At 43.9% G+C, this 24,104-nt stretch overlaps 1 protein-coding gene across 1 annotated transcript; it reads right to left on the bottom strand.

Moving 5' to 3' along the window:
- Nucleotides 1-474: 474 nt before the first annotated feature.
- On the bottom strand, nucleotides 475-23,787 carry dpep1 (dipeptidase 1). The gene is made up of 10 exons (XM_056278999.1): nucleotides 23,527-23,787; nucleotides 23,106-23,232; nucleotides 19,020-19,152; nucleotides 11,947-12,097; nucleotides 8,487-8,556; nucleotides 7,722-7,898; nucleotides 4,293-4,377; nucleotides 4,116-4,191; nucleotides 3,599-3,734; nucleotides 475-779 (listed from the first exon to the last, which is right to left on the bottom strand). The coding sequence occupies exons 1-10, from the start codon at nucleotides 23,658-23,660 to the stop codon at nucleotides 588-590; spliced, it is 1,281 nt and encodes a 426-aa protein (XP_056134974.1). The 5' UTR covers nucleotides 23,661-23,787; the 3' UTR covers nucleotides 475-587.
- Between the last annotated feature and the right edge of the window lie 317 nt (nucleotides 23,788-24,104).

The raw sequence follows: 24,104 nt of genomic DNA, 5'->3' as shown, positions 1-24,104 counted from the left end.
TTCATGATCCCGATTAAGTACCACTACCACGTGTGACTTATGAGGATGTTTTTTCTATAAACCTTATCCTGAACATGTGTCCAACAGCTGGGAAACCACTACCAGGTAGTCTGGACTGTCACAAGGGGAACTCTTACTTGAAGTTCAGAGTTTCTAAAGAGCTGTGATGTCTGGAAGAAAAGTGTGCCATTTTACCTCCAGGTGTCCTGCTGCACAAAATAAACGAACTACAGGTGACAAGGTCCTAATGTGTGCTTGCTGCGTCTTCATTCAAGCTGCCTATTGTACACTGCTGTGTAAAGAAACTGGGTAGGTTATCTAACAAACCTGTACACATTTTCGAGGCCAAGGCCGGCGTGGCTTTTGAGCAGGAAGCACATCCCACTTGTAGCTACAAACCAGCTGAACTGCATTTCCGCTGCAAGAGCACTGCCGCTTTATAAAAGATCTGGGGTCTTTTTCTACAATTACCCTTTTAGACTTTATTTGCTGTATCTTTACACAAACGCACATGTTAATCGATGAGTGCAAGTGATGGACATTTACACAACCTGTGTGCACACAGTGAGACGAGGTACTCAAGGAGTCTACAGGGTGTCTGTTAATGTGATGGCGGTGTTGGAAGCCAGGGTGAGCAGAAGAGCCAGCAAACTGAGGGACGGGATGGCACCGGCATTGCCCGGGTCAGGGTAACCATAGCTGGTCCTGCAGGAGTTCTTCACCTCATCATACGGGATGGGAACATCATCTAGACTGGTGCCACTCAGGCTATCACGGATCTACGGAAGAAAATAAGACCGTAAGACACCAGATTTATATCCATATTTTTTTAAATTTCTCTTTCTTGACTCATTAGTCGAGTCAGGGCATGTCAACTGAAGTATTCAGTAATAACAGACCCGTGATGTGTGATAGGACGGACAGGCTCAGCGACACAACTAGCCGTTGAGCAAGACTTACGGTCTGCTCCATTGCCAGCACCTGTGGTATTGCAGTCTTACTGCCTGTTTACATCCTGGATATCAAGTGTGTCCCGATCCCGGAAACTACATAGCTCAGCAAATTCAACACGCACCTGATATGCCCCTCTGCAAATACCGCTCCGATCCGGTCTTGTGTGCCAAGCGTGTATCTCTTAGTGGATCGCCTCTGTGACATTTTAAGAAAGTGCGGTGGATGTTGCAAACGACTTTGATCAGCATGGCAGCTAACAGTGATGCTGATATGGTCACCGTTCTTGCAGGCTCGTTTCCACGGCGTCCGCTACTTTAAGGCAGCATTTGGTATGCGATGTCATCAAAGCGTGTCCCAACTGTTTGGTTTTCCTCACAGCACGATGGCTACACATGTAGACTGGAGCGCTTCATGGAAGACAATAAGTTTCCTTATACTGTGTGTGTGTGTGTCTTTAATGTGTGTGTATCGTTAAGGTAAATGTCCATGTCTTTAAGGTAAGTGTCTTGTGTCTTTAAGGTAAGTATGCTTGTCTTTAAGGTTAAGTATGCTTGTCTTTAAGGTAAGTGTCCATGTCTTTAAAGTAAGCATGCTAGCACTGAAATCCAAAACTGCAGGTGTGGTGAAATGGAACAGGGCATAAAGCTGCTCAGCCTGCAGTTCTGGTTCTGGTTGCAGTCCCCATACTAACGTGCGTCATTACCACAGCAACCAACGCTGCTGGCTAAATATTACTGTTGACATTAATAATTACTCAACAAACCGATAACGTGGTGTTCTGTTGTGTTCTTATGTTTGCCTACTTCAGTATTTTATTTTTTTTACATAAATCAATCGGCATTGAAAGTGTTGCTGGTTGGGACCAGAACAGAGCTGGGTGTCGGCCATAAAGAAAACCGAAGTAACTAAATATTATTTTAATGCAACATCTTCTGAATTTCTCTCCAAATCATTGCTTCTAACACATTCATGACTTTGAAAACACAACATTAACATGCAACTGCACTGTGCTGTAGGCTGAAAGGCATCAGGCACCTTAACACTTGTGGCAGTGGGGATCAGCGGGTTTCATACACTGACAAGCTCACATAAGAGACCCTATATATTAAAGTTTGTTTTTTTTCCTTAAGGCAAGGTTCCGTTTAACCCGAGCTGTACCCCACCAACATCTTTCATAGCCTCCCCTATCCGTGTGGTCTAGAACTGGGTCCAGTTGAAAGTCGGCTAAAGAAAGGCAGCAGCATGTTCGCTGTTTGCCAAAAATGGTCCGTCTCCTGAACCAGCTCCTGCTGTGGCCTACTGGTTATCATGAGTTCAGACATTCTGTCAGCATGTGAGCAAAGAGCAAGATCACCTCTCTGATGCATTTGAGCACTCGATCGTTCTACTGTCTTGTCAGTACATTCGATACGGTTCGGTGTGTGTGTATATATATGTATATCATGCGGACGTACATTTGAGGCCCAGTTAAAATCAAATCTGAAAATGATTCATTAAACATGATTCATGTATTTCTTTTGCCCTCCACTAAACCTTTAGATGACAGCACATCACATAGGGGAGATGACAGTCGGGCCTTTGAATAGCTAATGACAACCAAATCTATTCTTGCAAGAACTTGAGCAAAAAAACAAAACAAAAAAAAAACTGATAAATAAATAAATCCGGCCCACAGAATAATTTTCCTGAATGTCATATACTTATTGGTTGCTACATAAAGACGTATCTGTAACACATTGCTATGCTACATGTGGTGATTGCATCAGGTTTTGAAATTGTGATAACACAATTGCATCACCTATGCATTTCTACCTGAATATCCAGCGGCACCAAATAACGGGGTGTTCCCGTGTTATCTATAATCATCATTCTGCCAGTTTTCTCCCTAAAATCCAAGAGGAAGAAGGCTTATGCCACCCTGATAAACCCCCCCTTTTCTCCCCATTTGTATCCGGCCAATTACCCCACTCTTCCGAGCCGTCCCACTCGCTGCTCCACCCCCTCTGCCGATCCCGGGAAGGCTGCAGACTACCACATGCCTCCTCCCATACATGTGGGGTCACCAGCCAATTCTTTTCACCTGACAGTGAGGAGTTTCACCAGGGGAACGTAGCACGTGGGAGGATCACGCTATTCCCCCCAGTTCTCCCCTCCCCCCTGAACAGGCACCCCAACGACCAGAGGAGGCGCTAGTGCAGCGACCAGGACACATCCGGCTTCCCCCCTGCAGACACGGCCAATTGTGTCTGTAGGGACGCCCAACCAAACCCGAGGTAACACGGGGATTCGAGGATTTGAACCGCTGATCCCCGTGTTGGTAGGCAACGGAACAGCTACGCTACGCAGACGCACCTGATAAACTTTTCTACCATTTTGTTTTCCCTTCTAATTTACTGGCTACTCACAGGGAGTCTGTAGCGAGAGGAGCAACTACACTTGACAGAAACACATACAGTAAGGGGAATGAATGGATTTGGGATATTTCAAATTTAAAATGAAATTCAGAGGATGTTACATCAATTTTTTTTTATTGATATCTGTATTTCAACACGTCACTCGTGGTTTGTGAAATGTCTAATCCTTGAAAGCCCGCAGTGTGCAGAGTCATGCCAGCATTGGGGTGATGTTGGTGTTTTGTCCTTACCGTCTCTACCTCTTTGAGGACCCGAAGCAGGTTGTTTCCCAGGGCTGCTTTGACCTCCTCATCCGTCCAGCCTCTCCTCAGCAGCTCAGCCACCAGGTCAGGCACCTTAGACACGTCCTCCAGACCCATGGGTACACTGAGAGGAGGGCACACTTGGGAAATTGGGTCCAAACATGCTATATGTATGTACACATGCGTGCGTGCGTGCATATATGTGTATGTCTGGGTGTGCATGCATGCAGGCATGCGTGCGTGCATGTACGTTTGTCTGTGTCCACACACACACATACAAAAGGATATATCACACCATCATGGATTGCATTTTGTGGACCATTGTTTCGGTCCAGCTAACTGGGTTTGTCCGAAGAGAATATGCTTTACTTCTGTGTCCCTCGCTCTCGACCATCTGCCAGTGTGCGTTCATAATAGCTAACTTCCTCGCTCTTGTACTTCCCACCCCAGACGTCCACTGCTTTGACTTGAGCAAATGTTTAAGACACAGGATTTTCCCATTTACCTCGACACCCCGTCATAGTCTCCACCAAAACCGATGATATCGGCTCCAGCCACTTTCTTTATGTGGTCAAAGTGATCTAGAAAAGAGTAGACACGAGTGTTTGCAAAGGTTTTTGAAAAAGAAAAAAAATTCTTCTGGTTTAGTTTTAGGTTGACGTGTTGACCGTGTGACGGTTACCGGCTACATCAGAGAGGTTGGCGGTCCCGCTGCAGGTGATGTACGCGTTGTAAAAGTTCACCATGACAATGCCTTGCTTTTCTCTCTGGAGGCAGAGAAATAGAAACTAAAACGTCAGTCACCAACAAGAAGAACTTGCCAGATGCTGCTCTTTGTACTTATTTTGGAACAACTCAGGATGAGAAGGTTAAAAAAAAAAATCACATAAAAACAAAGAGGAACGCGCATGTATACACATACTTGCATACGACCCCCCCCCTCACACACACACACATATAAAAACCAGAGTCACTAATCCACATCAGACTTTACACACACACCAGCAGCCTCAAGGACTCTGACTCTGAGTGCAATACTTCATATCTGCCCCATCTGCGAAGCGATCTACTTCCATTCACAGGCAAAATTAACCCCAAATTTTCAGATGATATTAAAACTAAAGACAAATTAGCGGTTGTGGTACCCCGACAGAGTGGATTTCTGATTTAAAAACAGATCGGATTTGTTAAAGACCCCCTCCAGTCGTGTTTTAAGACATATAAAATGCTCTGTTTGATATAATAAACTGTCTGACGTGTTTTTCTTTTCTGCAAAATAAATCCAATTATCTTGTTAAAACCCTGAAAATCACATCTACTCCTCCCTCATTAAAAAGTTCAGAATCTACGAATATGCAAATTATCCCCGCCTGCACCTCCCCACCTGCTCACCGTCGACTCTGCTCATCAAACAGTTAGTAATATGGTTTTCTTTTTGTACGCTACACAATGGCAAGCGGTAATATAGGAGTAATTCAGCCATACATGTTCGAACCAGAAACAGGAGAATGAGAAGAAAAAGGAGAAGAAGAAGAATGAGGAGTGTAGGTAGACAATCGGTATACCCTAGAGTAGACGATCCACATACCCTTAGGGTTAGGTGTGTCTTCACGTTTATTAATAGCATTACACGATTATTATTGATATTATTAGTATTACACTATCAATGTGCCATTGGCTACTACTACTACTACTTTGCCGGCAACAACCACTCAAAGTAGGCTGGAAGGCCCCTTTAACCGACTGACCAATAGAATTGCTTGGTAACAACATCCGACTTCCGGGGTTTACCGATTGTCTACCTACAAGGAGAAGAAGAAGAAGAGGGAAGAAGAAGCGTACAAGAGGGCGTATCCGTTATCGGTCAGCTAACAATGTGTTGCTAATGTTAGATAAATCTTGGCTTCGCTCGCCAGCGCAGACAAGTTATCTGCCTTGTGAAGACAAACACTCAGATGTGCCGTTAGGAAGAAACGCTTTGAACACCAGAGAAGGTCTCTGGAGAAAGAGAAAGAAAATAACTACTTTTTAGATAGATAGATAGACAGAGATGGGTGACAAATGAAAGTAAAAGCCTGAATACTTGACCCCTACAGTGAGGGGGTCTAGGGGCTCTGTTATGCTGTGGGGGCATTTTCCTGGCATGGTTTGGGTCCACTTGTCCCCTTCAGGGATCAGGAACAGGAACACTTTTTCATTTCACCTCATGTACTTGTGCACATGAAGTGAAAAGAAATGCCGTTTCCCCCAGCCCACAGCAGTGCAACAGACAGACGAACACACATATTCAAACTAACACATATAGCCAAACTAAAAAAAAAAAAAAAAAATAAAATCACTGTCCAAGGGAACAGTCACCGGTCTGCATGGGCTAGCAGTTAGCGTAGCCTGCCCCGATTATGCGTTCTGTCAGATCGCCCTCCGTGTCTCCTCCTTGGGCACAGCTCCAGGCGGGGGCTGTGGTCCCTGTGGCAACCGGACAAAGCAGACCAAGCCCTCCCCGCCGACCCAGCGTCAGCTCTCCCAGGCACACACCCTTGACACTCCACACGACGACATCAAAAACACCAGTCAACGCCAGGTGAGGCCACCGCCAGACTGCCCTCTGGGTCACGGGAACTGCCAATCTGCATGGGCTAGCAGTTAGCTTAGCCTGCCCTGCTTCCGTGTCCTGTCAGACCGCCCTCGTTGTTACTTCCTCAGGTGCAGCTCCGGGCAAAGTCGCGGTCCCTGGGCCCACAGCGCAGCAGACCGGGCTCTCACAGCCAATCCAGCCAACAAACGAAGGCAAAAATTTAGACGTAGATGTGGACAAAGACACTGCACCGACGGCACTGGGTGAGGCCGCTGTAAATATGAATTCGCACCGCCATCTTACCACACCGGTACTGGGTGAGGCCGCTGCGAACGTGAATTCGCACCGCCATCTTAGAGGGAAGGGTCATTGCAAATCACCACAAAGTTATTCTGAGGCATCACCATTGTCCTATGATGAAACATCTCTATCCTGATGGGAATGGTCTCTTCCAGGATGACAATGCCCCCATCCACATGGTCACTGGATGGTTTGATGAGGATGAAAACGATGTAAATCATATGCTGTGGCCTTCAGTCACCAGATCTCAGCCCAACAGAACACCTATGGGAGATCTTGGACCAACGTGTTGGACAGTGCTCTCCACCACCACCATCATCATAACACCAAATGAGGGAATATCTTTTGGAAGAACGGCGTTCACCCCTCCAGTAGAGTTCAGAGACTTGTAGAATCCATGACAAGGAGCACTGAAGCTGAGGCTCGTGGTGGCCCAGCACCTTACTAAGACACTTTATGTTGATTTTTACTCTAATTTGTCACCCGTCTGTAAATCTGACGGAGTAAGAAACACATTAAGCACACAGAGTCAGATTCAAGGTCAACACAACATCACACAGCTCTCGTCTTGTTTGTGAGTTTTTCACCTTGTGCAAAGAACTTTGAAAAAAGGTTGAAAATTAATCCTTTTGCCTCTAATATAAAGATAAAAACAGAAAGTTTATATTGGATTGATGGTGCTTCTGAGTTGGAAAGCTGTGATCTGTTGCAGTAAACACATTTACCATCATCCTATATATGATAGTTATGCAATGCCCTGGGAGGATGTGGTTTTTAACCTGCACGAAACGGCTGCAGAAGTAGTCTGCTGTCATTTTATCACTGTCTCATCATTTCAAGGCACTCGTTTGTCCTCTCTTCCCCTTTTTGCTTTCTACCAGTCCTTCTTTCAGTCACATACGCTTGGTTTCAAATTACGCCCCCCCCCCCAGAGGAAATGTTCTTTTCTTTATTTAATTTCTTTTTTTTAGAATTGTAGACATGGAGTATATGAGGATAATCACCAAACTTGACAGTAAAGAAAAGAGGGCAAAAATCAGCGACAACAAGGGATTGATGCAACAAACACAATATGGGGGCTTGCACGTGTTTGGAAGTGTGTCGGTGTGTTTGAAGATGTTACTATGTTTGAATTACTCTTTAGTCTTCCTCAGCCCTCTTCTTCCTTCCTGTCTCACAACCCCCCCCCCCCCCAAAAAAAACTCAAGACATACACACACTCAGACACACACTTACCACTCTCTTAAGGATGTCGTCGGGGACGTTCCTCTTGTGCGGACAGACAGCGTAGGCAGAGGAATGGCTGAAGATGACCGGTGCTTTGGACATGTCCAGCACCTGGTTCATGACTTGCACGGGGACATGGGCCAGGTCAACCAGCATCCCCAGACGGTTCATCTCCAATATCAGTTGCTGTTGTACGTACACAAACATTGTCACCAGGTATACTCATTTTCATCACATGCATTATATATCACTTCTTATTCAACATGTGTTTTTGTCTTCTTTTTTTTTTTTACATTCCTAGATGTTGAAAAGCAAAACCTGTGTATTTCACTATTTATGTTTATTCATCATGATCATCATCACTATCATCCTTATCAATGAATGACCCTTCTCTGACGAGAAGTCTCCGATGTTTTGACCTACACCTGGAATATGCAAAAACTCTTTTGCGGAGGGGGAAACGATTTCATTTTTATTGTAAGACTATCCGTCTTGATAATAAGATCGAGTTTCGACACAGTTTTGATGTTTTTTAAGGGTTTTTAAGAGTCCTATTAAAGATTAATGAAGACTTTGGCTGTTCGTGCCTCTGATGAAAGCGTGAGCAGTGCTTTGTATTGTGCAAATGCTTTTCTTATGGTATTTTGATTGCAAGTGTATTCAAAATAATCTAATGAGGAGCAAAATTGCATTAGGATTAAACCAGTATACTCTGTCTCAGTTAACAGTTTTAAACAGATAATTAATCATCTGTAACAGAGTGCATAGACTAACCTTGCCAAACGGAGACAGTCCATTGTGTTCAGATGGCTCTGATCCGGTGTCAACGAGCCAGTTATCGGCCCTGAGGGGACATTGTCATCGTGAGTAAACCAATCCCATAACAGAGGACATCGGGTGAATTCTGTGCCGTGGGTGGAGGTAGCAACACAACCGTCAGTCACATCAATGCCCTGAGACACCTCAAATTTGAACATACAGCGTCTCACTGTTGTCTTTACTCCCCAGTGGATTTGATGATTTTAAGACCACTGGTCAACCCTGATGCTTTGCGAAATGGAGTAAACACATGTACAACATTGGCGTTCATACAAACATACATAAATATGTAATGTGTGTTTACAGGGCCATGATCTGCACGCTGCGCAGCCTTCTGGACCTCTACTACTACTACGACTACTACTTTTGGCTGCTCCCGTTGGGGGGCGCCACAGCGGATCATCCGCTTCCATCTCTTCCTGTCCTCTGCATCTTCCTCTGTCACACCAGCCGCCTGCATGTCCTCCCTCGCCACATCCATAAACCTCTTCTTTGGCCTTCCTCTTTTCCTCTTCCCTGGCAGCTCCATATTAAGCATCCTTCTCCCAATATACCCAGCATCTCTCCTCCACACATGTCCAAACCATCTCAATCTTGCCTCTTGCTTTGTCTCCAAACCGTCCAACCTGAGCTGTTCCTCTAATATACTCGTTCCTAATCCTCTCCTTCTTCATCACTCCCAATGAAAATCTTATCATCTTCAACTCTGCCACCTCCAGCTCTGCCTCCTGTCTTTTCATCAGTGCCGCTGTCTCCAAACCATACAACATAGCTGGTCTCACAACCATCTTGTAAACCTTCCCTTTAACTCTTGCTGGTACCCTTCTGTCCCAAATCACTCCTGACACGCTTCTCCACCCACTCCACCCTGCCTGCACTCTGTTCTTCACCTTTCTTCCACACTCCCCGTTACTTTGAACAGTTGACCCCAAGTATTTAAACTCATATGCCTTCATCACCTGTACTCCTTGCATCCTCACCATTCCACTGTCTTCCCTCTCATTCACGCATATGTATTCCATCTTGCTCCTACTAATTTTCATTCCTCTTCTCTCCAGTGCATACCTCCACCTCTCCAGGCTCTCCTCAACCTGCACCCTACTCTCACTACAGATCACAATGTCATCCACAAACATCATAGTCCATGGAGACTCATGCCTGATCCTGTCTGTCAACCTGTCCATCACCATTGCAAACAAGAAAGGGCTCAGAGCCGATCCTTGATGTAATCCCACCTTCAACTTGAACCCATCTGTCATTCTAACTGCACACCTCACCACTGTCACACTTCTCTCATACATATCCTGCACCACTCCTACATACTTCTCTGCAACTCCCCACTTCCTCATACAATACCACACCTCCTCTCACAGCACCCTGTCATATGCTTTCTCTAAATCTACAAAGACACAATGTAACTCCTTCTGGCCTTCTCTATACTTCTCCATCAACATTCTCAAAGCAAACATCACATCTGTGGTGCTCTTTCCTGGCATGAAACCATACTGCTTCTTGCTAACCATCACCTCTCCTCTTAACCTAGCTTCCACTACACTTTCCCATACCTTCATGCTGTGGCTGATCAACTTTATACCTCTGTAGTTGCTAAACTTGTCAGATAGTTCTGCAACTGCATCAGAATGCCTAGACTTAATTGACATTGTGCAGTATTTGCACTAATTTTTGGGCACATAGAGATCCAGTCAATTTTTTTTACCATACCTCAGGGTCACAGCAAGCAACGGTAAAAACTTACTTGAGCAACTAAAACTGGATCTGATTCAGATACTAAACAAGCCAATCGATAGGCCCCTGAAGGCATGTGGCTAACCGGTGTCCGTAAAACCTTGTACATTCCTGAGTAGCTAATGAGGTTTCCCATGAATAGTGGTGTCAGGTCGAACACCCACCTAAGCACCCCTTCCAGGGAACATATACTGGAAGAGTATATGTTCCAGAGAACATATACTGCCTGCAGGTGACAGACTGACAGGAATCCCCGTACTCTCCACAGCACAACAGATAAGGTTGGCCTGCTGTAATCCATTAACTTTTCTCTGTCCGGTGTCAAATCTCTACCGCACGGCGCGACCACAAACGACTGGAGTGAGAAACGTGGCATTGATATGGTGTGTCCAAATGGTGTGGAATAATGAAATGACATTATGATCCTTTGTTTTAGGCATAGAATAATATGTTAATAATGCTTACGTGAAGCACAGTCACAACTCATTCATTATAAGGTGATCAATAGAAGCTACTGGACCCCATGTAAACTGGCCAAACTGAAACTAAGGGACAATGATGCTTGCTGGAGATGTGGGAAGGAGTCTGGGACTTTAGTACATCTACTGTATTATTGTGAGAAGACAGTATGTATGTGGGACAACATTGTTGTTTTTCTGAACGGGATGTTGAAGTTGTCACTGATTAAAACCCCAGCACTGTGTCTTTTGGGGCTGTTACCAGAAAATGTCAGAATGTCTAATCGGATGAAACTATGGGTACAGCTGGCTCTGATAACTGGCTTTAGAATCAACCTGAGACACTGGAAATCCTCTGCTCCTTCAACCTACAATGAATGGATGGAAACAATGTATAAGATGGCAACATATGAATGAATCACTTATAGAGTGGCGGGTAGAGAGAACATGTTTAAGGAGGTCTGGGGCTTATTCTTCACAGAAATGGAATGTGGACATTGAAATAGATGATTACTCTGCATGAATATTCATATGGACTCTATGGCTATGTGTCTTGTCTAATTGTTTTTTTTTAAATTTGTGTATGTTTACTTTGTTTTTTTTTGTTTGGGTGTATGTTGTTTAAAAACAGGAAAAGAGGACAGTTGAGGTTGTTGGATATTTGTGTTATGATGCATTGTGTTTGTGGATGCAATTGTTGATCTGTCCAGAAAAATATCAATTAATAATAAAAAAAGAATAATATGTTAATATGCTTATTTGTGTGTTTCTGCATAAGGACGGAGGATGTTCAAAGGGACTATGTGTGTAATTTCTACCTGAATGCTGGCCTCTTTTTTTTCAGTGGTGTGACAAATAACTAAAAATAGAATAAAACAAATCATAAACGAGACAAATAGGTTCAGGTAGAATTTAAAAGGAAGGGGGTACATGACACATTTGTCAACACGTGCCATTTTCAGTATCGGTGGACATCAGTTTGCTGCAGTTGCTGAATAGTGGGGAGTGTAAGCAAGTCTTTTGTGGTGGCAGGACCTTCAAACAATGATCAACACACCTCATATTTGCTAAGTATGTTATGCTTCAGGAAAGTCAAATGATTACACACTGTGATAGGAACAGGAAATTAGCGCCATACTACTGCCCCTGTGTGTGTGTGTGTGTGTGTGTGTGTGAGTGAGTGAGAGAGAGAAAGGTTGCAGCCCCCTTACCAGGGTGTGTTGCAGGAGTGTGTGAGGGTGAGGTAGCGCACACCCAAATGGTACATGGTGCGGAGGGTGCCCAAACTGCTGTCCAGGGAGTGACCGCCTTCCACCCCGATCAGACTGGCTGTCCTGTTTTGGCGGAATGCTTCCAGGATGTCTGAGGATGGAAGATGGAAGAATTTACGGTGGCGTTTCCAAACATTAACCAGTGAGGAGTGATGCACATATAGCTCAAAGCACTCTGGCACATTTCTCCGTGCCAGAGTGCTGAAAAATCATAGTTCCTTATTCATTACCGCAGTCTGTTAGTGGGAACCGACTGTGAAATGTAGAACGAGGCCCGGAAGTGATATTTCTCAAGCTGGTCTGTCTGATGATGTCAAAAGAGGATGATGCAATAGAAGAACTTAAACATCAACTGATGTTGTTCAAGCTGAATGTTACAAGCTAGTAAGTAACATTTATATAACACTTTTAAAAACACACAGATACAAAGTGCTTTACACTCAAAACAGAGAAAATACATGAAATAAATTGAATGAATATAAAACATGGCATAGGGAGTAACAGACCAAGCTGAAAACGAACCAAAGCAGAAGGCAAGGATGGGGCTCTATACAAAAGCTTGCCTGAAAAGATGGGTTTTTATAAGCCGCTTAAAACAGTCCAAAGATTCAGCAAATCTAATGGATTGAGGAAGATTATTCCAGAGGCTTGGGGCTAAAACTGCAAAGGCGCGATCACCTTTTGTTTTGCAGTTGGAGTGGGGGTGGATAAAAGACCGAGGTTTGAGGATCGGAGTGGTTGGGAAGTGGAATGAGGGATGAGAAGATCAGAAATGTAACTGGGGGCAAGATCACGCAGTGCTTCAAATGTAATCAATAAGATCTTACAAATTATTCTGAATTTTACGGGGAGCCAGTGGAGGGATGCAAGAATAGGGGTAGTATGGGACCTACGGCTAGCTCTAGTTAGCAGTCTAGCAGCTGCATTCTGAACCAACTGTAGACGGTTTAAAGCAGCTTGGTTGAGGCCAGAGTAGAGGGAGTTACAGTAATCTAGACGGGAGAAAATGAAAGTGTGAATTAATATTTCGATATCCTTAAAAGACAAAATATATCTGATTTTTGCAATATTTCTTAGCTGAAGAAAACGGGATTGGACAAGTTTAGCAACATGGTGATCAAGACATATTCTGGTCAAAGATGATACCAAGATTTTTAGAGGTAGGTTTTGATGTTTGAATGAGGTGGACCAATAAACTCATCAAATGTGGTGGCAAAGTTCTCAGGACCAATTAAGAGAACTTCCATTTTGTCAGGGTTTAGATGGAGGAAATTAAGGGACATCCAGTCTTTGGTGGCAGCTACGCAATCATGGAGGGAGGACAGTTGATTCAGGTTATTGGGTATGGCAGAGAAATACATCTGAGTATCATCGGCATAACAGCGGTATGACTGTCTTGAAAGTGACTAAACAAATGACCCAGAGGAAGAATGTATAAAGAGAAGAGGATTGGCCCAAGGACAGACCCCTGAGGGACTCAATAGGGGGAGCTGACGAGAATACATGATTGTTAATACAAACATTAAAATATCTATAAGTCAGATAAAAGTGAAACAATTTAATGCTGCACCAGATATGCCAACCCAATTCGCCCGTGATGCAGACGACCCGGGTTCACATCTCGGCTGCAGCGGATTCCCGGCTGCCTCCTGAATTCGCTACAATATATTGTCTTGCATACACTGACCCATAGCATCTTTTGGCACAGAGTTGCCATCTCGAGACTCCAGAGAGACATTTTGGAGATCTGCCGATGTATATCTACAGTAAAAACAATGTAAACTGGAAGAGTGCACTCAGTAGAGCTTAGATCTCCATCAGATGTATCTCCCCTTCTTCGGTGCTTGGACTTAGCTGAGGAGTTAGAACTCAATTTCGGTATAAAACAGGTTTTTCAAAGGTTCTGAATCACCGCAACCACGAGAGGTCCTTGATCATACAGTCATAACTGTGCACAAAAGTTAGTAGGCTGACAGGCCCAGTAGTATGTGAGATTAGCAGCGGACAGATACGCACACACGCACAGAAAAACAAGTGTTTTTCCTGCCATTATAAGACTTTTGCTCAGCGCTCAAGTTGATTGAATGGGAAATATAGAAAAAAATAAGTTTTTAATATGCAGCACTCAAGCTAAGAAATCTACCTAATCAAAACGTTTTGCCTGTCAAGTCTGTGGATTTGCAGCCTCCTAGGTGAACCCTCGCACAAATGTGACCGAGTCTAATATGAACTTGCACTTTCCAAAACCAAACGTTTTGCAGTGAGACAATTTTGGTCTAACCCTGTCTTTATTTTCCTAGTAAAGTAAAGATGGGTAAACCGTTTACGCTCGCGCATGTGCGACTCACAGCTATGGTTGACTCAGATCGGGCAGTGATGAAAATATGCAATACTTCCTGTTTTGACTGCCACCTAGAGGACGTTTTTCCTTTATAACCTTCACATTTTTGGATAACCAAAATTCTTCTTCTGATCATGTCGCTGCCTGATGAGTCAAAGGTAGTAGATGTAAGTCGTGCATGTGCACTGCTGACTAAGATCAGGCAGTGACGGAGAGCAGAGTTGGTCAAGCGAGCTACAGAGTGAATGAAGAAGCCTAACCTTAACCCTTACCCTTACCCTAACCTAATCCTAATTCTACCCTTAACCCTAAACCCAAATCCTACCCCTACAATACACCCTTTTCCTCATGGGGACCCATGAAATGTCTCCATAAGGTAGGTGGTTTCAGGTTTTCCATCCCGATGGGGACATTTGGTCTACATCGGGATAGATAAACCTGGTATGTGCATGTGCATGTGCACGCACACACACAAACACACGTGACCAAACCTATAATCCCCTCCAGGCTACCCGCCTGGCAGGGATAAATATTCATATTTTGGTACATTAAAATCAAAGTTGAAAAGGCAACCGATAAGACTTGACATGCTATGACAATAGCACCACTGAGTCGTAGGCTCAACACACAAAGCCAAAGGAAATGACTTCCGCTCAAATAATTTCTGTTTTAGGCAAAAATAAAATTCAATTCGCACTGTGGTTTGAACTTCTGCAACTCCATCTCAGTAATACTGAGATTAAATCTGACACTTCAAAACTAAACTACTCAATGACCATCGCTAAACAGAATGTGATTAAATATATTGTAGCGAATTGTTGGGGCAGTCCAGGAACTACCGCAGCCGGGACGCGAACCCGGGTCTCCCGCACCACGGGCGACAACGTTAACCAGTCCACTAAAGGGTTAGTGAGTCTATTTATCCATGCACGTTACAATATATTCTCACACACGCACACGACTTCCTCAACTTTCAACATTCTTCAGCTCTACAGTCCGCTGTGAAACAGGTCCCACTGCTACTGTACAGCATCCATCCTATACAATCACACCATCATCTGCATATAGCAACATTTCTGTTTTCTTAGTAAACTCTGTACATATTCTATTATGGCTCAAACAAACAGACAAATAAATGTTGTAATTTGACAGTAAATAATGATGAACTGAGAAGTGAGTATAAATAAATGTCGCACAAAATGTATGCAATTATTAATTTATTTATGTATTTGGTCATATGTGTATTCATTTAAATCTGAAATATTTCTCCATATTGTAAAGACAGGGTATATAATCCTATGCATTTAACGTTATATTTCACTCACTGTAATACTCTCAAAGTAAATACTGTACGCATAATGTGTGAATACTGTTTAGCTGTGGAGTCACTATGTTCCTGCGATTTTAAAACGATCACATTCTTCCTGTAGCATTCTCGATATTTCTGCAAACTTGCCAGATAGTTCTGCAACTGCTTCAGAATATGTAGACTTAATTCACACTGCGGAGTATTTGCACTAATTTTTGGGCACATAGAGATCCAGTAATTTTTTTTTTTTGCCATGCCTCAAGGTCACAGTGAGCAATGGTGAAAATGTACTTGAGCAAATAAAACCGGTTCTGATTCAGACACTAAACAAGCCAATCAACAGGCCCCTGAAGGCATGTGGCTAACCAGTGTCAGTAAGACCTTTTACATTCCTGAGTAGCTAATGAGGTTTCCCATGAATAGTGGTGTCAGGTCGAACACCCACCTAAGCACCCCTTCCAGAGAACCTGATGCATATGTTACGGGTAACGTGAAAAAGTGGTTAATGTGCAAACTACCCGGTTAATGTGCAGATTACCCAACGGGGCGGTTAATGTGCACAGTACCCGCCAGAACGGGTTATCTGCACATTAACCGGGTAGTCTGCACACTACCTGCTTCGGTGGTTAATGTGGATAGAACGAACCACATTATCCACATTAACCGGGTAGTCTGCACACCACCCGTTTGGATGGTTAATGTGGATGGAACGAATCCACATTAACCGGGTAGTCTGCACACCACCCGTTTGGATGGTGAGGCCATCTGAGGAATCACAAGTTGTGGTAAATTAAAGAACAGACTTTGGCGATATCATTCTGTCTTCAGATCAACGTTTTCCCCCACTTGTATAACGAGGCTATTAGCATCAAAGAACACAAAAATGAGCCCTCCTCGCTCTCTATCTGATCCCTGATATGAATGAATAGCCTACAAATTTGACAAGGGTGGAAAGAAATATCAGTCTCGGCCATCTCCCATTAGGCTGCTATAGCCTACTCTCATTGGAGACATGCGTCATTCAACCAATCCCAAATGGCAATCACTTGTCTTTTGTCTTTTTTGGTGGTTGTGTTAAAGTGCATCTGAAAGGTATCGCCTGTTCATTCATTTTTCTTGCCTGATTGGCAGACAGGAATCGCATTTTGACATATTTTTTCGCTGTTTCTGCTCCTACATACTGGGCTTATAAAACGAATGTTGTTCTGTTTTCATATCATCTAGTCTTAGTATTTTTCCCCGCCAGTACAACCTCTTCCATAAAGTTTTATTTACCAGTCTGTCCACGGAGTGATTGCCATTTGGGATTGGTTGAATGACGCATGTCTCCAGTGAGAGTAGGCTATAGCAGCCTGATGGGAGATGGCCGAGACTGATATTTCTTTTCACCCTTGTCAAATGTGTAGGCTGTTCATTCTTATCAGGGATCAGATAGAGAGCGAGGAGGAGGGCTCATGTTTGTGTTCTTTGATGCTAATAGCCTCGTTATACAAGTGGGGGAAAACGTTGATCTAAAGACAGAATGATATCACCAACGTCTGTTCTTTCATTTACCACAACTTGTGATTCCTCAGATGGCCTCACTTCATGAGTCATTAGGCTAAAGGCCTATTGCTGATTTAAATCAAAATATCGTAAAAAGATGAGTTGCAGGTTCGTTCCATCCACATGAACCATCCAAACGGGTGGTGTGCAGACTACCCGGTTAATGTGGATAATTTGGTTCGTTCTATCCACATTAACCGCCCAAGCGGGTAATGTGCACATTAACAGCCCCATTGGGTAATCTGCACATTAACCGGGTAGTTTACACATTAACCGTTTTTCACATTACCCGTAACATATATACTGCCTGCAGGTGACAGACTGACAGGAATCCCCAGACTCTCCACAACACAACACAACACAACACAACACAACACAACACATTCAATTTTCACTGTTTGAACTCCTGCAACTCCATCTCAGTAATACCAAGATTAAATCTGACACTTCAAAACTAAACTACTCAATCACAATCTCTGGAGAGAATGTGATTAAATATATATTCAAAAGTGCCAAAGAGCTACAGCCATTTTAGCTTGTGTTTGTCATTTTTGGGCTTGGGCTCAGAAATCCAGAGACATCTTAATGGGTTGGGTTTAGCCGGGGATCAGGGGAAGCATAATGTACAACACAAGTCAAGTCACTCTGGGTCGCCGTAGCATCGTTACGGCAATGAACCCAGTCCCCTTTGCTCTGCATGTAATGAAGACGTGTCAGAAAATAACTGGGCTTTATTGGGCTCGGCTGGCCCAGCATGGCTCAGTTCTGGAACGTATCCTGAGGATCTGTTTTCTGTGTTACCGAGAGAAGACGCTTTAGCAGCATGGGTCCACTTCTAGTAAATACCCTTTAAAGTTGTAAAACACACACACATGGTGCCAATTAGAGGAATGGATGGAGATCTAAAATCAGAGCACTTTCCATGTTTTTAGATGTATTGGGAGATAATTGGAGCTAGTGTAATTTACACAATGTCCCTCTGTTTGTCTTATATCCATGTCCATGGCTTATGGAACAGTATTCAATGGTCTTTACGGGTTTAGCCTGAGATCCTCCGATGAAGCCCTTCTGGCCATTTTAAAGTTTTTGGTTGAAGAGTAAAGGTGTCCATGCTTTTAAAATGAGGGCCATCCCGGTCGCTGCTAACTGTGAGTGCCCAAGAGCCATTGGACACACACCTCCAGACCTGGTTGCCCTTTTGGCTTGACTAACTGTAGGGTCTTACTCACTGTACAAGAGAATCTTACATTTTATTCATTCATTCATTTTATTTTTTTGTGGATCCCCGCCCCCTTTCTCTCCCCAACTGTACTTGGCCAATTACCCTATTTTTTTCTGAGCCGTCCCAGTCGCTGCTCCACCCCCCTCTGCCGATCCGGGGAGGGCTGCAGACTACCACATGCTTCCTCCAATACATGTGGAGTCGCCAGCCGCTTCTTTTCACCTGACAGTGAGGAGTTTCGCCAGGGGGACGTAGCTTATGGAAGGATCACGCTATTCCCCCCAGTTCCCCCTCGCCCCTGAACAGGTGCCTCGGCCAACCAGAGGAGGCGCTAGTGCAGCGACCAGGACACATACCCACATCCAGCTTCCCACCCGCAGAAACGGCCAATTGTGTCTGTGGGGACGCCCGACCAAGCCAGAGGTAACACGGGGATTCGAACCGGCGATCCCCGTGTTGGTAGGCAACGGGAGACACTGCTACGGTACCCCGACGCCCCGTTTTCTTTGAATTTACATTTCAACAAGGGGGAAAATAGCTGACGTGCCGACACGCCTTTGAGTAATACCAAACTGTCCCACAACCGGCCATCTCACCTTGGCTGCTGGTGGCGAACATGAAGGCGTCTGGGTACTTCTGACACATCCTGTGGATCACATCTATCTGCTCCAGTGTCTGTCTGACGGCATCTTTATACTGGGCTTCACACGGCACAAAGGCAGACCAGAACTACAAAGGAACCAAAGGCAGTATGCGGAGAAATACTTTCAGAATGACCAACACCAGAATGCATTTCAGTGCATTTACAGTAAATATAATCTTTACTTGTGTTTATTTTTCTTTTCCAACCACCTGCTTCACGGTCGCAGTTTGGATTACTTAATTTCCAGGCATGACGCCAACGTTCAGAGGAACCATCCTGGACTTATACCTGAACTTTAGACAAGCATGCATATGTTGTTCAGTGAGCCGTCATCATGACATGAACTTTCTACGTTGGTGTTTACCTCTCATTTGACCGTGCCTGGTATTTTCATGGACACTTTCTTGTGTGTGTGTGTGTGTGTGTGTGTGTGTGTGTGTGTGTACCTAGTTGATCATATGTGTGTGTGTGTGTGTGTGTGTGCAGTGGCGTTGCTAGGCATAGGCAACCTAGGTGGTCGCCTAGGGCACCACTTACGGGGGGAGATTGGGTGCCCCCCAACTGCCCTGCCTCTAGAATATATATATCCATCATCTGAACCGCTTATCCTGGTCTCAGGGTCGGGGGGATGCTGGAGCCTATCCCAGCAGTTATTGGGCGGGAGGCGGGGAGACACCCTGGAAAGGCCGCCAGACCATCACAAGGCCCACACACACACACACACACGCACACACACACACACATTCATACCTAGGAACAATTTAATACGACCAATTCACCTTTATCTATTTATTTATTGGCAGCTGATGATTGCTTATGGCAGGCCTAGTCAACTGGCGGCCCGCGGGCCAAATCCGGCCTGAGGATTATTTTTTCCCGGCCCTTTGATCAATTTTTATTAGAACATTAAAAATTGTAATGCATTTTGGTGAGAAGGTGAGAGATGATCATAATATTTTAACAAGTAATTCAATGTTTCTTTGCCCCATCTGCCAAGGTAATGTAAGTTGTTTTGAATGTATCTTTATTTAGGGCCTTTTGATCATCAGTATTGGTGATGGTAAGAAGTGGTTCATTAGATAAAATAAACGTAGCCTAGATAAATGGATAAATGTATGAAATGGCTGCCCTGTTTTGTATGTTACATAAACACATTGTTCATAAACACTTTTGATACACAGTATTAAGGTTATTTAGTGTTGTTTTTCATATTCACATGTAAGTGCTAAGATCCAATAATTACTCTGGAAAAAAGTTTGACCTCCTTACCATTCACATTTGAATAAGTTGGCCCTCATAAGAAAGTAGTTGACTAGCCCTGGCTTATGGCATGAAACAGGCTTGTACTGTCTCATAAAGAATTTACTTGACTCACTGGATTATTTTGCTCCTTATTTGTTGAGCACTTTTCCTACCGGCTGAGTGTTTCTTTTAACAAAGTTAACAGGCATTAATACTTTTTTCTATTCATTTGTTATGAGTGAGATGATGAGAGAGATGCACCTGTTGTTAAAGTCGTCAAGTCAATTTCATTTGTATAGCCCAGTATCACAAATTTGCCTCTGAGGGCTTTACAGCAACACAACATCCTGTCCTTAGACCTTCACATCGGATAAGGAACAACTCCCTAACAAAACAAAAAAAAAAACCTTTAACAGGGAGAAAAAATAGGAAGCGCAACACAGGATGGAGCTCTCTCCCAAGACGGACAACATGCAATGGATGTTGTGTGTACAGTGTTTCTTTATATTTCTTAAATATTTGATGGTACACCTGCAACCCACATGAGACTGGTTTAGCCTCGGTGGCTCATTTTCTGGCCCAACGCGATCCCCAGGCCCTACCTCCAAATGAGTTCCTTTTAGAAATCCTCCATCTTGTACTATCCAAAAACTCTTTCAGATCTGAGGATCAATACTATCTTCAGGCCAAAGGGACGGCAATGGGAACACTGGCAGCGCCATCATTTGCATCACTAGTAGTGGCACACTGGGAAGAAAACATCATCTATAATACGACTACCAACACCTTCCATGCTAAAATCAAGCTGTGGAAAAGATAGTTGGATGATATCCTCATCTTTTAGGGTGGTACAGTTGAAGAGCTCAAACAGCTTCATGACTATGTCAATTTAAGTAGCTCCTTTTTAAGATTCCCTGTAGCACATCATCCCACCTCTATCAACTTTCTAGATCTCACAATCTAGATCTCACAACGTTGAGACCACCATCTACAGAAAACCAATGGAACGCAGCACAGTTCTTCATGGCTCAAGCAGCCATGTAAAACATCTGAAAACAAATGTACCAAAAAGTCAACTGTAGCGATTGAGGCGAAATTGTTCAAGCATACTGGATTTTGAACAAAAAGCAGAGGACATGAAAACTTGCTTCAGACAAAGAAATTATCCAGCTGAAGCAATAAAAAAGCTCACCAGCACGCCTCCGGTGCCTCCAGACCTGATCTACTCAAGCCAAAAGAAAGACCTTCAAAAGCATTTTGAAGGTCTTTCTTTTAATCATTGCCACCAACAATTGCGCAATATCATCACCAAACACTGGCATCTCCTGCAAGCTGAGCCTACGCTTTGTGAACTGACTAAAACTCCTCTCCTCCTCACCTTTCGAAGAGCACCTACCATCAAGGACAGTGTTGTCCACACCTTTCAACCAAACACGCCACAACGGTCTTGGCTTGACTTAAAGGGCAACTACAGATGCAGGAGATGCAGCCGTTGCAATAATACAACAGATGTGAATTCTTCATACACCCGCATACTGGGAAAAATGTCTTTATAAAATAGTTCATTAACTGTAGCACCACCTCTGTGGTGTATAAACTAACCTGCCCTTGAGGAAAAGTTTGTGTTGGCCAGACAAGATGCTGTCTGAAGCAAAGGGTGTCTGAGCACAAAACAGCTATACGCACCAGCAGCATGGACTATGCAATGGCCAAACATTACCATGAAGCCAGCTGTGGCTCGCCGGCTTCTTTACGTGTTGTTGGACTTGAACAGGTGTCCACTCCAGTTAGAGGTGGTAATATTGCAAAGCTACTCTCTCAAAGAGAGATGTTTTGGATTTACACACTAAATGCAATGGCTCCAGCTGGCTTAAATGATGATTTCACTTTGAATGGTTTCTTCTAAATGTAATTAAATAACCATCAATTATTAACTATCACTCAGATTTATCGTATATAGACTCTGCAGCAATGGGAGTAATGGTTGTGATTTGCCCCTTGAATTTTTGCTTTGTTGCTGGCCACTACTTCCTATGTGGTTTTGGATTGGTTACTCGGCCCCCTAGGGTTGCTGATGGCTACTGCATGCTCTGTAAATTAATAGCAGTAGCCTACTGTGTTTTTTGTATTTCTTACAATTTTGTCTATATTGTCTATTTCCCAGGTGCCTAATCTTTATTCTGTGATCAATAATTGCTGAACTAAGTTTGAACCTTTTTACCTTTTTATTGGTCTGTCACGTGACCTTTGCTGATCTGTCATGTGACCCTTTCATGTCCTGTATCATGTGACCACCATGAAGCCCTATACAGATCACATGCCATTAGTTACACTCATGCTCTGATGAAGGCCTGTAGTAGTAGACCCAAACGTTAGCATGTTTTGCTGGCCAAAAAAATTTGTGAAAATGAGGCACTGTCCCTGTCCTTTTTCAAACTGGTGAGCGCTACCCTACATCCTTGGATGTGGTTTTTGAAAGATTTGATTGTACATTAGTAAACAATTTTTGGTTTTTATTTTTCACTTATTTTATAATATTTTAATTATTATTATTATCATTATTATCCATCCATTATCCAAACCGCTCATCCTGCTCAGGGTCGCGGGGATGCTGGAGCCTATCCCAGCAGTCACTGGGCGGCAGGCTCCTCCGAGAGCAGGAGAAGCAGTTCAGATAATGGAGGGATGGATCGTAAAATTAAAAAGTGGTATTTCCCCTGAAAATTGCACTTTTTTGGGGGGTGGGGGTGGAGATTGCCCGAAACGCAACTGTGTGTGTGTGCGCGCACGCACTTACCTGGGCTCCCAGTCGCCCTTCCTTAATTTTGGGGATGTTGGTGTGTGTAGTCTGGAGTGTGTTCAGATCCACCTTATTGAGCTGATTGTTAAACTGCACCCTAAGCTGCCAAGGCAAGTCATTGTGGCTGCAGCATCCAAGGTCACAGAGCACAGAGACAAAATCTTTCACAGATCACCGACTCTTCATGAATACAATTCATTCAAAAGGAAAAAAAACTACCCCCAATCTGACAGATCAGCACGAGGAATTGCCTCTCAAAGTGTACTTTTACAACAATATAAATCTTTACTGCCATTGCTCGTAAAAACAAACGGGGTAGATCACACGGTGTAAAGTGGCAATGAAACCACACTTATGCATTAGCTTCTTTTTGCTTCTATGGCTGTCCCTTAGGGTCTGTCACAGTTCTCTCACTTACCCGTCTATGAGTGGGGTCTCAGACATGAGCCTCAGCGCCCTGGCCTTGTGCGTATCCTCAGCTGAGATTTGGGCGAGGACGGCTGACACGACCCACAGCATCCCATATGTGCACGTTTTACCTCCGGCAAGCATGTTTCACACAACTCTTATCTGGACGCTTCTGTTCACCTCCTCTCCTGACCCCCTCCCCTTTATGTTTAGTCCCAGTCACCACTGAATTACTATATGACACAAGTCGTCTGTGATGTGACGGGCTTGCTGTTTGTCCCTAACTTCTTGCTCTGTTTCTCTCCAGATTCCTCTCGATCCTGTGGTTTCTCTCTCCAGATTCATCTGTATTTGATTTGTGCTTTAAAGCGCCGTGCTTGCTGTTAACTCGTTGCTCCTCCTTCGTCTTGGCTCTTCTGTCTGTGTTTACAGCACTGTCAGTCATAAACGCTGGAGTTTAAGGTGTCTTGATTACATCCTTGGTTGTCAACCAAACACCTGTTGGTTAATGTATAATATAATATTTAGCCGAGGACAAAAGCTGATTACCAGACAGTGCTGCTCACTTCAAGATCTCAAATATGTCAC

This window comes from Lampris incognitus, chromosome 4 (assembly GCF_029633865.1).
Source record: "Lampris incognitus isolate fLamInc1 chromosome 4, fLamInc1.hap2, whole genome shotgun sequence".
NCBI classification, from domain to species: domain Eukaryota; kingdom Metazoa; phylum Chordata; class Actinopteri; order Lampriformes; family Lampridae; genus Lampris; species Lampris incognitus.
The sequence above is the reverse complement of the archived record's forward strand: the minus strand, read 5'-3'. Positions and strand labels throughout refer to the sequence as shown.

Bases quoted from the DNA above. Each gene is read 5' to 3' on its own strand.
- dpep1 (XM_056278999.1), bottom strand. From the start codon at position 23,660: ATGCTTGCCGGAGGTAAAACGTGCACATATGGGATGCTGTGGGTCGTG. The intron at 12,098-19,019 runs GTGAGATGGCCG...TTCCATCCTCAG, and splicing joins GTTCGCCACCAGCAGCCAAG to ACATCCTGGAAGCATTCCGC. The intron at 8,557-11,946 runs GTAAGGGGGCTG...ATGTCCCCTCAG, and splicing joins CACTCCTGCAACACACCCTG to GGCCGATAACTGGCTCGTTG.